At 31.9% G+C, this 12,839-nt stretch overlaps 1 protein-coding gene across 6 annotated transcripts in view; it reads left to right on the top strand.

The window, feature by feature from the left end:
* LOC126742792 (eukaryotic translation initiation factor 4E transporter-like) overlaps positions 1-12,839 on the top strand; it is an 83,576-nt gene that overhangs the window by 64,211 nt on the left and 6,526 nt on the right. For 5 of the 6 annotated variants that reach the window (XM_050449587.1, XM_050449586.1, XM_050449588.1 and 2 more), the window contains 2 exons: positions 3,019-3,186; positions 7,924-8,190. In XM_050449587.1, coding sequence (XP_050305544.1) covers positions 3,019-3,186; positions 7,924-8,190 — 435 coding nt within the window. The remainder of the gene's footprint in view (positions 1-3,018; positions 3,187-7,923; positions 8,191-12,839) is intronic. The other variant, XM_050449589.1, reaches the window with a different exon arrangement.

The raw sequence follows: 12,839 nt of genomic DNA, 5'->3' as shown, positions 1-12,839 counted from the left end.
AGTTTCCCTTTTTACGCACTAGTGCCTAACGTGTAATTTTAATGTTTTCTTCGGTAGTATAAAAAATTGTATATGTTACACATGTATTCATGGGAATTGTCGCATTAGCCGTAGGTGAATGAAAAATTTCCAATTCATAAAAAAACGACCATTTTACACACTTGGTACATAAATAACTATTATGATAGATTAACTTATTGTTTAGCCAAGGAGGGGGATCTGTTTGACCCTTTTAGTTAACGAAACAATTTTGGTTTATTTTAATTATGTTATATGTAATATATAATTACATTTTATTAATATTTTTAAATCTGTATAGTGTTTACATTTTCCTACTTTAATCATAGTTTATATTATATATTTATTAGAATATTGCTTTAATTTTTGTTACGCAATACACACCATAATCAATATTTTGAAAGCATGCATTAAAAAAATATATATTTTAGAAATGCTTGAACTTTCGCGTAATATTTTGCGAAACTTTATTTCAAGAAACACAGTTAACCCCGCCATAATAAGACGCTTTCTAATGTCGTACTGGAAACAACGTCGTAGCAAGCGAGTAGCAGAGCGCCCAAAATGCAGACATTCGCGCGCGTTGCCATATTTCAACTTTGAGCACCTCTATTGGTAGTAATCAATTTCCCAAACTGTATATTACAAGCGTTGTGCTGGCCGGTCTGTGTCGTTTCAGTACTTAAGGGTTGAAGGGTTGATTCAGTACTTAAACTTGTCTATAGTTCGCCGATTCTCGCTTTTTAGCGGCAGAGTAGTGATAAACACATGTATGAATATGTCATGGCGCGTGGCCCTAGTGAGCCTGTTTGCGCTTTCAACCTGCTTAATAAGCTTTTACTGGAAATAATTTTTATTTCTCTGTCTGGCTTTCAGTTTAACCTGCTTCGTGTTTATTTTCGTTTGAGGAGCAATAGTTGTTTTTAAAAACTGTTATCTGGGATCGAATGGAGGGAAAATGCTCTCGGAATGGGATTAGAAGATTTTTGAAAATTTCTGTTCGTGAAATTGCAACAATGCTCTTCTGAATTATATTCTATTTTATTCAAAATATACGTAAATCCCGCCTTGTCAAAAAAAACTCGAAAATTTTAGTGTGACCCCTAAGTTGTACAAATAGTTCACATCATAGCGACGGATATGGTTATAAGATGATATCGCGTCAGTAGTCTAATATTGCTGTTAACCGCTGCACGAAGAGCAAACGATATATTTCTTTTTGTGGATTTATTCATTATTTGATATTTTAAACTTAGATCGGACTTTTTTACTAATAAATATACATTCTAATACTTCACTCATTCACGTTTCCTATTTCATATCCTTGGTGCAAAAAATTAAAGCAATAACTATAGTAATAACTATATTAAACATAGATAGCCATCGTAAACGTATGATTAATGTATAAGAATATAAAGGAAATAACAGATTTTACAAAAAAATCTGTTCTTATTTTAAAAGTCTTGTTAAAATAAAAGTTATAAGAAAAATAAATATTATATTTAATAATTTAACATGGTCCGCGATTAGCACTCTCACACAGATTTCTCAGACAGATTTGTCACAGCCAACAATGTCAATTGCCGAAATTTCATTATCGATCTTTTAAGTTAAGAATGCTTTGTTATTGTTTCTGTTTTCATCCGATATCCACGTTTTACGAAGAGAAAAGATTACTTATAATTTTATTATTAGTTTTTGAAGTTGATTTTCTTACAGAGTGTCAATAAGACGGCGAATTTTATGATGGATCCTTCTAATTTTACCCTGTCCCTTTCCCAGTGTGTATTATAGCTTAATATCTGTTTTTTCTAATTTAAATATATTTACTATTCAATTTATATTTCTATTTACTATTATTTACTCTATTTACTATTACTACTATTTTATTCCTAAAAGGAACAAATACTACATTTATTTTAATACATTTTATACACATTATGTTTATAATTATGTAAAAAATTAAAATTATTTTCTACCTATGTAACATTATTTAAAAAAAACAACATTTTTGTTTTTCTTTTTGACGGATGGAAAATTGAATATATCAGACAAGTTTTATTTTTAAAAAAGTTTATTGTAAATGTATTTATACTATATTAAACTAATTTATAAAAAATATTCATGGAAAATAATACTAATAGATATGTATATAAAGAAGAGATCAAAGTTTCCTAAAAAATTACTCGCTATCTGAATCTGATGAGTCTTCATGTACATTACTTATAATAAGTGGCTCTACTTGGACTTCCATCATGGCATCCATAGTCCACATTCGCTTCTCATATATGTTCATAATCACTTCCTTTTCAGCAATGGTCAAATGTTTTCGTAGTCTTTTCTTGGTGGGTGACAATGGGGGTGTACGTGGCGCGTCAGCCATTATTTGTTAACAAACAAATTAACAAAAAAATAAACACAATCTCAACTTTTCAATATTGCGAAGATTCAAATATTCGAATAGCAGAAAATTTAACCAAAACGATCTAAAGCCGCTCGACTAATAAAATTAAATAAAACCCCAAGTCATGAATCCTATCGAGGCTCTAAGCCACACCTCCGGCGCAGAACGATCACGTGACCACTCCATCTGTTCGGTAACCCAAGTATAGATTGCGAAGTTTTTCCTTTTAATGGGTACATACAGTTGTGTATCTTAAGTAATATTTCCATATAGATGTGAAACAAAAAATAATTTTAATTTTGGTCTTCTCACAAATAAACCTATATGGTTTTGAACATATTAACACGGTAAACAAGCCGTTAAAATAACCACTATATGTATGTTATTTTATATTACGTTATTTAATTATTTAAATTTTTTCCAACATACATTTTTCTCAAAACTAATATTAATATATTATAGTATTAATTATAATAATATTACTTTTTTATTCGAGAATAATACCTGAATTTTGAGGCGATCAAAAAAGCGAACCGATTTGTTGAAATATATCTAATCTTTGCTTCTATATATTCAATGTTACGTTTTTTGTTTAGTGGGACGTCCAATAGTTAAAGCAAATAATTACCAATCGCAGACCCCTGATCAGTTCTTTGCGCAGCTGGCTGCCCAGCAGCAGCCAATGCCGCAACAACGCACTTATCAAGCCGTCCCCAATGCGCCACACCGCAAACCCATCATTGGGCAGCAGTATCCTTCTCAAGGTAAGTAATGCTTTTTTCCGAAGAGTTCTTTTTTCAAAGTTCGTTACTTTCGGTTTTTAAACGCTAACATTTTAAGAAGCAATTATAAAGTCACAAGGGACGTATTCGTGCTTTGGCATGCAATGCCGAGTACTGCTGTTTTTTAAGCCCATTTTTTTGAAAGAGATAATAAGTCAAAAAATACAGTAATATTGACTTAAATTGGACTTTTCTAATATAAATGTTCTTGATGTATCGTTAAAATAAACAAATTAAAAAATAATTTATACAACTATACAGGGTGAACCGCAGTAACCGCATCGTATGTCTGCGGCGAATCTATAATAAGGAAGAATCTGTAAATTTGACTGAAGAATCTGTAAAGTCAATATGAACAACTCCGGAAATAGATGTCAACTTCGTTATTTTTAAGGATACATCACAATTTTTAATTTTACATCAGAATCTAAATACTTTTTGTGTATACTGTTCTATATCTCAATCTTATTGTTTATGATATATTTAGGTTTTTGTGTTGAAAATTACGTTTGCAGGCTTTATATAGAATTCTGATTATAAATTAAGTTTAATGAACCATCTGAAGTGACTGGCTATTTTTCAAATGAAAATATTCTTTTTTTAATTTAATCCTATTAAGCATTCGTACAAGCAAAAATAAGGATAACTTTGTATAAAGATACGATATTCCGAATATATGATTTCTAAATTGTAACAGTCGGCCATGACGGCGCGGCATTAGAAAACAATCAAGTGATACAATAATGTTACTACTTGTTATTTGTAAATTGTCAGTAATAAGTAATGATTTATTTCTACAATCGATCGATGCTGTTTCTATTTGATTTTAGTAACTCGTGCGTATCTATAACGACCTAAAATTTGTGTTATTCATGTTTATTATGCTTATTAATTAGTCTATGTTTTACTATGTCTTTGAGTATACTAATAACATTATTACTGTATTAAGTAATGTTTAGAAAATAATAATTATTATGGCATTATTATTTTCTAAACATTACTTTTTTTTGTTTCAACCCTCAAAAATCCAGGCTTTTTATGAAGAATTTCCTACTTCACATCCTTTGTTACTAACTTTATTATTTCTTTGCTACAAGAAGCTTATCTGAACAAAATAGTATTTTAATAAAAAAATATATAATTTTTATATTTACAATTATTCCTGTGGCTGATACCTAAATCATAAATATTAGAGTGTATATAAAATATGCATTGCTCTTTCTACATTTTATATTTTCTTTATGAGTAAAATTAAATCTATTGCGTTTATTGCCTATTTTTATATCCTCTAAATTTGCATTAGACTAAGTAAGAATAAACCTTTAATTTTTTGTTAAATTATAGTGTTACATGAGCACCTTATATAATTTTTCATTAATAATTGAGTATTTTTGCATTTAATCGGAAAAAAAATTATATTCAGAAAAATATTTGCTCCGTTTTAATTGTGAATAAAGAATAAACGGAATCAGGTTTTGTTAAAAAAAATATAAAATAAGTTGTTTTCATATAACGCCATAATTTAACGAAAAGGTAGTTTTTATATTTCTTAGCCTTGGAAAATAACAAAAAATTGTGTTCGCTGCACCTTAAAGAATTCTAGGAATACAAAATGGCTAATTCTTGTCAGTCGAATATAAATCACCTGGGAAGCAATCAATCAAAAATTATATGTTGTTTAGGCAATTTAATATTCGCAAGGTGGCAAGATAATAAAGAAAATCTTACAGGCGTGTAAGTTAAATCCGTAGGGAAATAAAATAATTTACGGAAAATTACTTATGACTCCACCAGGAAACATTTCACTGAGTAATAGAAACTGAGTTTTTAATGCTTGCGTAGAACATTAAAATGTCATATAATATCGGACAATTATAAAGCAACTTTTAAAATATTGGCATTAATTGTTTATATTGAATTCCCTACAGAATGTTTTATAAAAATATGTCTGTTATAAGGCAAGAATGTTGTTTGTTTACTGTACAATTTTTCTTGTACTTCAAAGTCGAAATAAAAAAAGGATCATTAAAACAGCTACGACTAAAATTAGAGCAACTTAAAAAGAGTGGTTCTAGTATTGTATGAGAAAATGCAGTTGTGAGAGTTTTTATTTAAAATATGCTGCGTGGTGTGCATTATTCGCTGGAATATTGATTCCTGTTTATCTGGTAAAAAACAATTAATTATATCAATCAACCACATTTGGAGTTGGAAAAGACGTTGTATCGAAAACTATTAAAAATTACGGAATCCGAGGTAAGGTTACGACCTTTAAGCGTGTTGGTCGACCAAGAAAAACCACGAAAAACTTGGACAGGCGCATTAAATGACTTAGTATATATGATCGAGGAATGTCTTCGACTCAGATTTTAGCCGCAGTTGGTGACGTAAACGTGTATTCCAGGACTATTCAACGTCCTTTAGTGGACGGTATTTCGGATTACCAGCGAGAAAACCAGCCAAAAAACCATTCTTATCTAAGAAAAATAGGGACGCAAGATTGTTATTTGCTAGGTTTCATCAAAACTGGACCACCCACAGTTGGAAAAAGATATAAGAAAAGATATATTTTTCTGATGAATCTAAATTTCTTATATTTTTAAATGACAAAGGACAATTTGTTAGACGTTCTATAGGACAAAAAAGCTTACCTAAAGTAAGTTGCTACTACTGTAAAAACAGCACCGCTAACATTGTAAAAGATTGGTTTACTAAGCAAAAAATTTATGTTTTAAAGTGGCCACCGCAACCGCCAGACCTAAATCCCATAGAACATCTATGGGAAACAGTGGAAAACGTGTTCGTTGATCACAAATACATAATGCTGATCAATTGTTTGAAGAAGTCCGTTGCGTGAAGCTGGAATTCCATAGGTGAACACGTAATAAACAATATGGTAGCTTCAATGCCGAAAAAATGCGATAAAGTCATTAGGAACAATAGGGTACTGGATAAAATATTGATTCTTGTAGTTCTGTGTACAGTTTAGTTTTGGAAAAAATATTAGTTGCTCTAATTTTTTCGTGATGAAAAATCTTTATTTTACTTATTTTAATAATATAAATCGGATCGTATTAGAAATTAAATGTAAATATTATATTTAACCTGTGTTTCAATTGAACTTTATTTACCAATTAATATAAAACCTAAATAACCTATATATTGATTTAAAAAGTTGCTCTAATTTTGTCCGATACTGTAAGTACCTAAAATATTTTTTTTCATAAGCAAAAAACTATTTTTTTTTGTGTACATTCTTTGTGGTAAATATATTTCGAAATAACAAAAACTCATAGTAAGTAATGTAAAAGATTTTTCATAAATACACTGTGTCCCATTTTGGTTGTAATTGCAGTGTTATTTTGATTATATCATTTTAAAGATAGAACTTTGCAGTTTTTGAGAAACTGCGACATTTTTTTGTGAAACTAATAATAGTTGAAAAAAACTTGTCTATTCAACAGGGCCAAAAAAATTAAATCGGTTGACGTACCAGCGAATAGTAACGGGGAATAATGGATATTTTATTGACGTCAAATTTTTGTATTTCGAATCAATCGTCCAATCCTTCAATCGTCCAATGTTTGGAAAACCTAGTGGATGAAAATGGTATTGGAATGCTAAACGAAAATAATTTATAGTTCTAACAAGATAGAGTTTCCCGCACTACGCTTTGACAGTTGGAGAGTGGCTTAATGAACAGTTTCCAGGGATGTGGATTGGCAGGCGTGGTGGAATTGAATGGCCCGCCCGGTCGCCAGACTTAACACCATTAGATTTTTTCCTTTGGGGTATTTAAAAAGCAAAGTTTATAAAACCCTCCACCTGAAAATATTGACGATTTAAAGTATCGAATTACTTGCGAATATAGAAATATTAGTGGACAAACTGGCATATGTTAGTGAGGAATTTCAAAACAGACTTTATTATTGTCTCGCGAATAACGGAGCACATTTTGACCACTTATTAAAATAAATTCTGGAACCTCATTAAATTGTTTAGTTTTTAAACAACTTTTTGCACCTTTACTGCTTATAAGTCTATAAACTTACATTTTGTATACACCGTTGGGTGGTAGATTGTATGCCCTTCAAAATTATGTATCCATCCACTATAGGATAGTCATTTGACGTACCGAAGTATGACGTCGATAAAATAGTCATTATTACCAGACATTTTAGATCACTATTCGCTGGTACATTAACCGATTTAAGTTTTTTTTGGCAGTGTTGAATAAACATTTTAATGCTGCTTACAATGATGTGTCAGACGATGAGGGTTTCCATTTGTTATATCAAAGTAAGGTTAGCTGGAGGTAAAGAGGTTATTGACAGAACTCTGTCAAATATAAAATTAAACGTCCCCCTGTGTATCTAGATTGACGTTATTAAGAATGGTTCGTTTTGAAAAAAAGCACTGTTTAGTAAGATATGGAGAAAAATTTTGGAGAATTTTGGACGCTTAATATATACTTATAGATGACAGCCTGGGCACTCTTCATACTGTTACTAAAAAATCTAAGAATTATGTTTTAAATAGGCTCCTTTGCTAGAACGATTGAAAGAAAAAAAGCTTAACCTATTATATTATAACCTTTTATGAAACCAGTAATTTATATAATATCCACATTCCAAAAACGTAACTTATATTTTTGAAATTGACCTCTAAATTTTTTTGGTTTCATTAGTATTTAGATCATATATTTATCACATGTTACAGGTTCTCAATACGGTCCTACCCAAAATCAATTTCCTCATCCTAATCCTCAGTCCTCTTTTCCTCAGCCAACCGCTCAGCAGCTGAGGGCACAGCACCAGCACAGACCAAGCAACAACAGTGCAACGGCGCCGTCTCAACCGAGCCAACCGCAGGCAATCAATCAGGGACCGGCAAGTCAGCAGCAGAACCCGGAGACCTACCAGCAGGCGCCACCGCAGGGGAACGTTGCCTGGCAGCAATTTCTTAATTCCGCTGCCCAACAACAAAGTAAGTATTGATTGGGCATATGTATAATGTTGTAATAAAGGCCACACCGGTTAACACAATATTATGAGGAGGTATGGATCTCTTTATAATTTTGACATTGAGTTAAATAGGGTAACTAAAGAGTTTTATTAACTTAAGGTTTTTATATAAACATATAATATAAATATATAACTAATGGTTTTTATATAAAAATAGAAAAGAAATAATGAAAATCCAATTTTTAAATCATTCTTAAAAATATGATTTTTGTCCATTTTAGATTAGGCTAATATCCCATGTTAGACATAAAATAATATTCGTAGACTCCCCTCAAATAGTAATATTTTCTGGTACACCGAGCTATATGAATATATTTATAGGGTGTTGATACCATTCTTAGATACATTTTCTTTAGTTGCGATTTTTTTGTTAGCTGGCGTCAATAACACATATTAATTTAAAGCAATGTCTTAAACAAAACTACCTTTTCTTGGGTTCTATAAATTTATAAACATTTTTATTTTTTTAAATTTGTTTTTTATAAAGAATAATAAAACTTTGAAGTAGGATAATTGGACTTCCTTATGTAACAGTGAACCAACTAAGATAAACATGTCCTGTGACTCTTAAATATTCCAGTAAGTCTTAAATACAATAATTCATATGAACCAACGTTTTGGAAGTTAAATCTACTGCCCTTGTCAAGGTTTATTTATTTTGTTTAGACACATACGCAGTAGTTGAAGCTTCTTAGAAGCATACCCGTATTCTTGATACTAATACCTGGTTTCAGTACCCGATATTTTTGCAGTCTGCTATTATTTTTAGAAATTTCTGCATCGCAATCGACTTTTCATGGCCTTTACGTCCGGTTATTACCGAGATGCCCTAATATTGCAGAACAAAATTACTCTGAATTTTAAGAATATTATATGAAAATATATATACATTAATTATTCTTATAGTTTTTGTTCGGTTTGGCTCTTATTTTGTAGTTGAGTAGTTAGTTTACTTAGGATTCCACTTACATTTAATTTAATATTTTCAACTCCTCTGGCGGGCCTAGTTTTTGTTAGTTGATCTTGTTTGAGTGTCCCAATTTAGGCCTTTTAGGTTATTTTATTCTAAATCCTGGTAGCTTACATTATCTAAACTTTGCGTCCTTGCTTTGTATGATTGTCAGTATTCTCTTTATTGATGTCCATCGGCAAAAAAATTTTAAAACTTCTAAGCATTTCCAAATTCTTCCAGTCTTTTAAAGAGATATTTTAGTTAGTTTTGTTGTTTAATTTGAAAACAATTAAAACGACAGTCAGTGCGAATCAGGTGGGAGTTTTGTAATTTGACGTTGTAAAGAAAGAGTGTGGTCTTGGCATAAAAATGTATGCCCGGCGTAAGTGTGTTCCAGAAAGGAATGCGTTACAATATCTAAGTCACAATATTATACAATACAGGGTGGTCCAATCAAAACGAAACAAGACTGATTTTTCATATACAAGTGAGAAAAAATGTTAGAAACCCGTCGATTTTTATTTTGAGGAGATTAAGATTTTGTGAACATCATCAGCTTTGCTACCTCCTATTTTCTACCCTTATTTTCTTTTCTACCTCCTCGAGGAGGTAAGCTTCAACCCCAAAATCTGAAATAGAATTGGGAGTCAAGTGATACCTTATTTTAAAGGTTTCAATGCATTTTCTTTTATTGTCATTTTTGAGAAAATAGGAAAAAAAGGAAAATTTAAAAAAAAACTCTCTTTATTAAACGATTTATTGCTTCTTGAAAAAATGTCAAAGCCCGTTAATTTTTATATCGGAGAAGTCTTTTGTGCTTTATTTTCAACGTTATCACTAATTGGGGTTACACTTTTAACTGATACTGTTTCGTCATCACATGCTTATAGTAATTTTCAATTTATTAACTTTAATTTTAATTTAATTCTTTAGTTATATTTAATTATTATGCATTCAAAAATACGCGTTTTGCTAATAACTTTATAACATTAAGTTTTATTATATAACTTTATAATAAAACAAACTTTACATAATTTGCCTTACACCTTTCCCTTTTCCCACTTTTTGTATATTCCTGAACATACATGTCTGTCCTTAAATTAAATACAAATGTGCAAGGAGTGGGAGAAAAGGAGAAGAAGGTAAGGAGACTAAGCTGGGAACTAAGTAGCAGCAGTTTTTTTGCAAGACCGGATTGATCGATAACTGTCAACACCGTTTTTACGCGCGCGTATTTTTTTCGGTACGTGCCCTACTACTCCCATCCCCAAAATATCCAGGGTAAGTTATTTTAGTGTCTTTTTTTACGTTTACGAGTCAGCAGATGAGAGTATTAGATTAATGGTTGCATTCGAATATTTTGGTAAATGAATCAGTGAAACCTATGACTTTAGGGATTTATTTCCTCGAGTGTTGCTATTTGAACTGTATTTCGAAAATGGTAGATGTGCTACTGCTGCAGCTGAGATATTTAATCAAATTAATTCAGATAACCATGTTAACCGAAAATACATTATTGATCTGGTGGAAAAGTTTAGGAGACTGATCAAGTACAAACCGAAAAACACTCGCTCCAAATCGATGGATAGTTGAAAACAAACCTATATATGGTAATAATAAATGATCCAAATTTAGTATTTAACATTTGTTTTCAAACTATTTATCTTCACAATTGTCGATATTGGTCTGATGAAAATCCACATCTAGTCCATGAGGTTCACACTCAACATTCTGAGAAATTAAAACGTCTTGGTTTGAATTTATGGCGATTGTTTAATTGGTCCTTTTTATATAAGTTAATCTTAATGGAGAATTATACAGGGTGTTTCGGGACGAAAGGGAAATATTTTGCGAACATGTTCAGGAGGTCAAAATAGGATAAATTAACCCATATGTTTTAATCAGATTCTCAACCGTTTCTGAAATAATCGGCTCTGAAGTTTTTTTGTAAGATTTTTTATTTTAAAGGCAACGCAAACAAATACTAGTAAAAAAACAAAATTCCCCTTATTTTCTTTTTTTATCGCAGCACGTTTTTTAAGCGCTCGTGTTGTAGATTTAATTGCTTGGGGATTGTTTTTAATAATATTTGAAGCATTCAAAATTTGATTGTGGAGTCCTTCTATGGTTTCTACTGGTGTTTCGTACACTAGAGCTTTTGTCCACCCCCAGAGGCAATAATCTAGTGGATTTAAGTGTGCTGAACCTATTATACAGAGGTTAATAAAAAGTCGAATTTTACTCTAAACTTTTAAAGAATCTGTTGAAAAAATTAACAACCGAATAATGATTCTTTTTGCTGCATATTTAGGCCGCATCTTTTCTTAACAACTTATTTTTTTATTCATTCCAATATCTGTATTCTTAAATAAAAATCACTTGGTCAAAGTAAATAATGCAATAATGCTTTATTAGGTAAATCTCGTAAAACGAGACTCGTCTGTAAAAAGAACATTTCGCCATTCGTCCCAATCTGTATGAGTCAAGCAAACTTCAGGCGCAGCCTTCGATGACCCGGATCTGATAGAGGACCTATAGTAGGTACACGATATGTTAAATTCTGATTCTAACCTTCGTCGTACGGTATCAGGTGAAACCAAGGCACCGTGAGCATCTGCCAGTCTTCTTACCAAAGCTGGAGCAGAGGCTGTTTGCTCTCGAAGAACTTAAAGATGAAGAAATTGATCCTCAACTGGGTTTGCGGCCCTCGATCGATCAATATTGCAAGAGTTATTAAGGATTGAGTTTGAACCATATTTTCATTTGCCGGTTAATTTTGCGGCCAGTGTAATTGACTAAATATGAATAATCGGCGCAAACTCCGTTTACATTGTTTAGGTTTCAATATTCTGCTTCGTCTACGAAGGGCCTTTGTTGCTTTTCACAGTGATTTATGTCTTTCTTTGGCAAACACTACCACATTTCTAATGCATCGAGTTAGGGCCTTCCGGGTGTCGACTTTCACTTTGTAAACCTCACTTTTAAACCAGCCCCACGAACAATAGTCCAGTGGTGTTGAGGGCTGCAGATCTCTGCAGAGCGGCCAACTAATAGGACCACCGCGACCAATTCATAGTCTTGAAAACTCTTCGTCCAAATATTGCTTGTCCTGACCAGCGAAATGTGCCGGAGCTCCATCGTGCTGCATTTGCATTCTGATGTTTAGAGGAACTTTCTTTAATAATGCTTTTAACTCACTTCGCAAAAAAAATAAGTAGTTCTCTCCTGTGACACGATTTTCTAAGATGGGCGGACCAATTAAATAACTATCGACCATACCACATCACACGTTTACCCGAAAACTTGGCTGAAAATTAGTTTTGACTAATCCGTGTGGATTTTCGTTTGACATAAATGGAAGTTGTAAGTATTATTGATGATTTCACGGGTAAAAAGTATGTGCGATGCAACAGGACGACATAATCTTCCGCTATGCACGCTGTACATGGTATGTGTATAAGCCTTGCTCGTGGAGCGTTTTGCTAACTTTTCTGAATGACCAATTGAGTAGCAATTATTCGTGAGCTGGTCATTGCATCATCTAAAAAATTCAGAATATTTTATACTTCTACTAAATCTTATCGAGTGTCTCGTTCCGATGTTATGTTAGTACTGGACAGAGTTCCGGTCTTGCGAAGTTTGTTAAAAACTCTAATAAA

The sequence above is a fragment of the Anthonomus grandis genome, chromosome 12 (genome assembly GCF_022605725.1).
Source record: "Anthonomus grandis grandis chromosome 12, icAntGran1.3, whole genome shotgun sequence".
In the NCBI taxonomy this organism is placed as follows: domain Eukaryota; kingdom Metazoa; phylum Arthropoda; class Insecta; order Coleoptera; family Curculionidae; genus Anthonomus; species Anthonomus grandis.
Note: the sequence above shows the minus strand (reverse complement) of the source record. Positions and strands in the feature narration are given on the sequence as shown.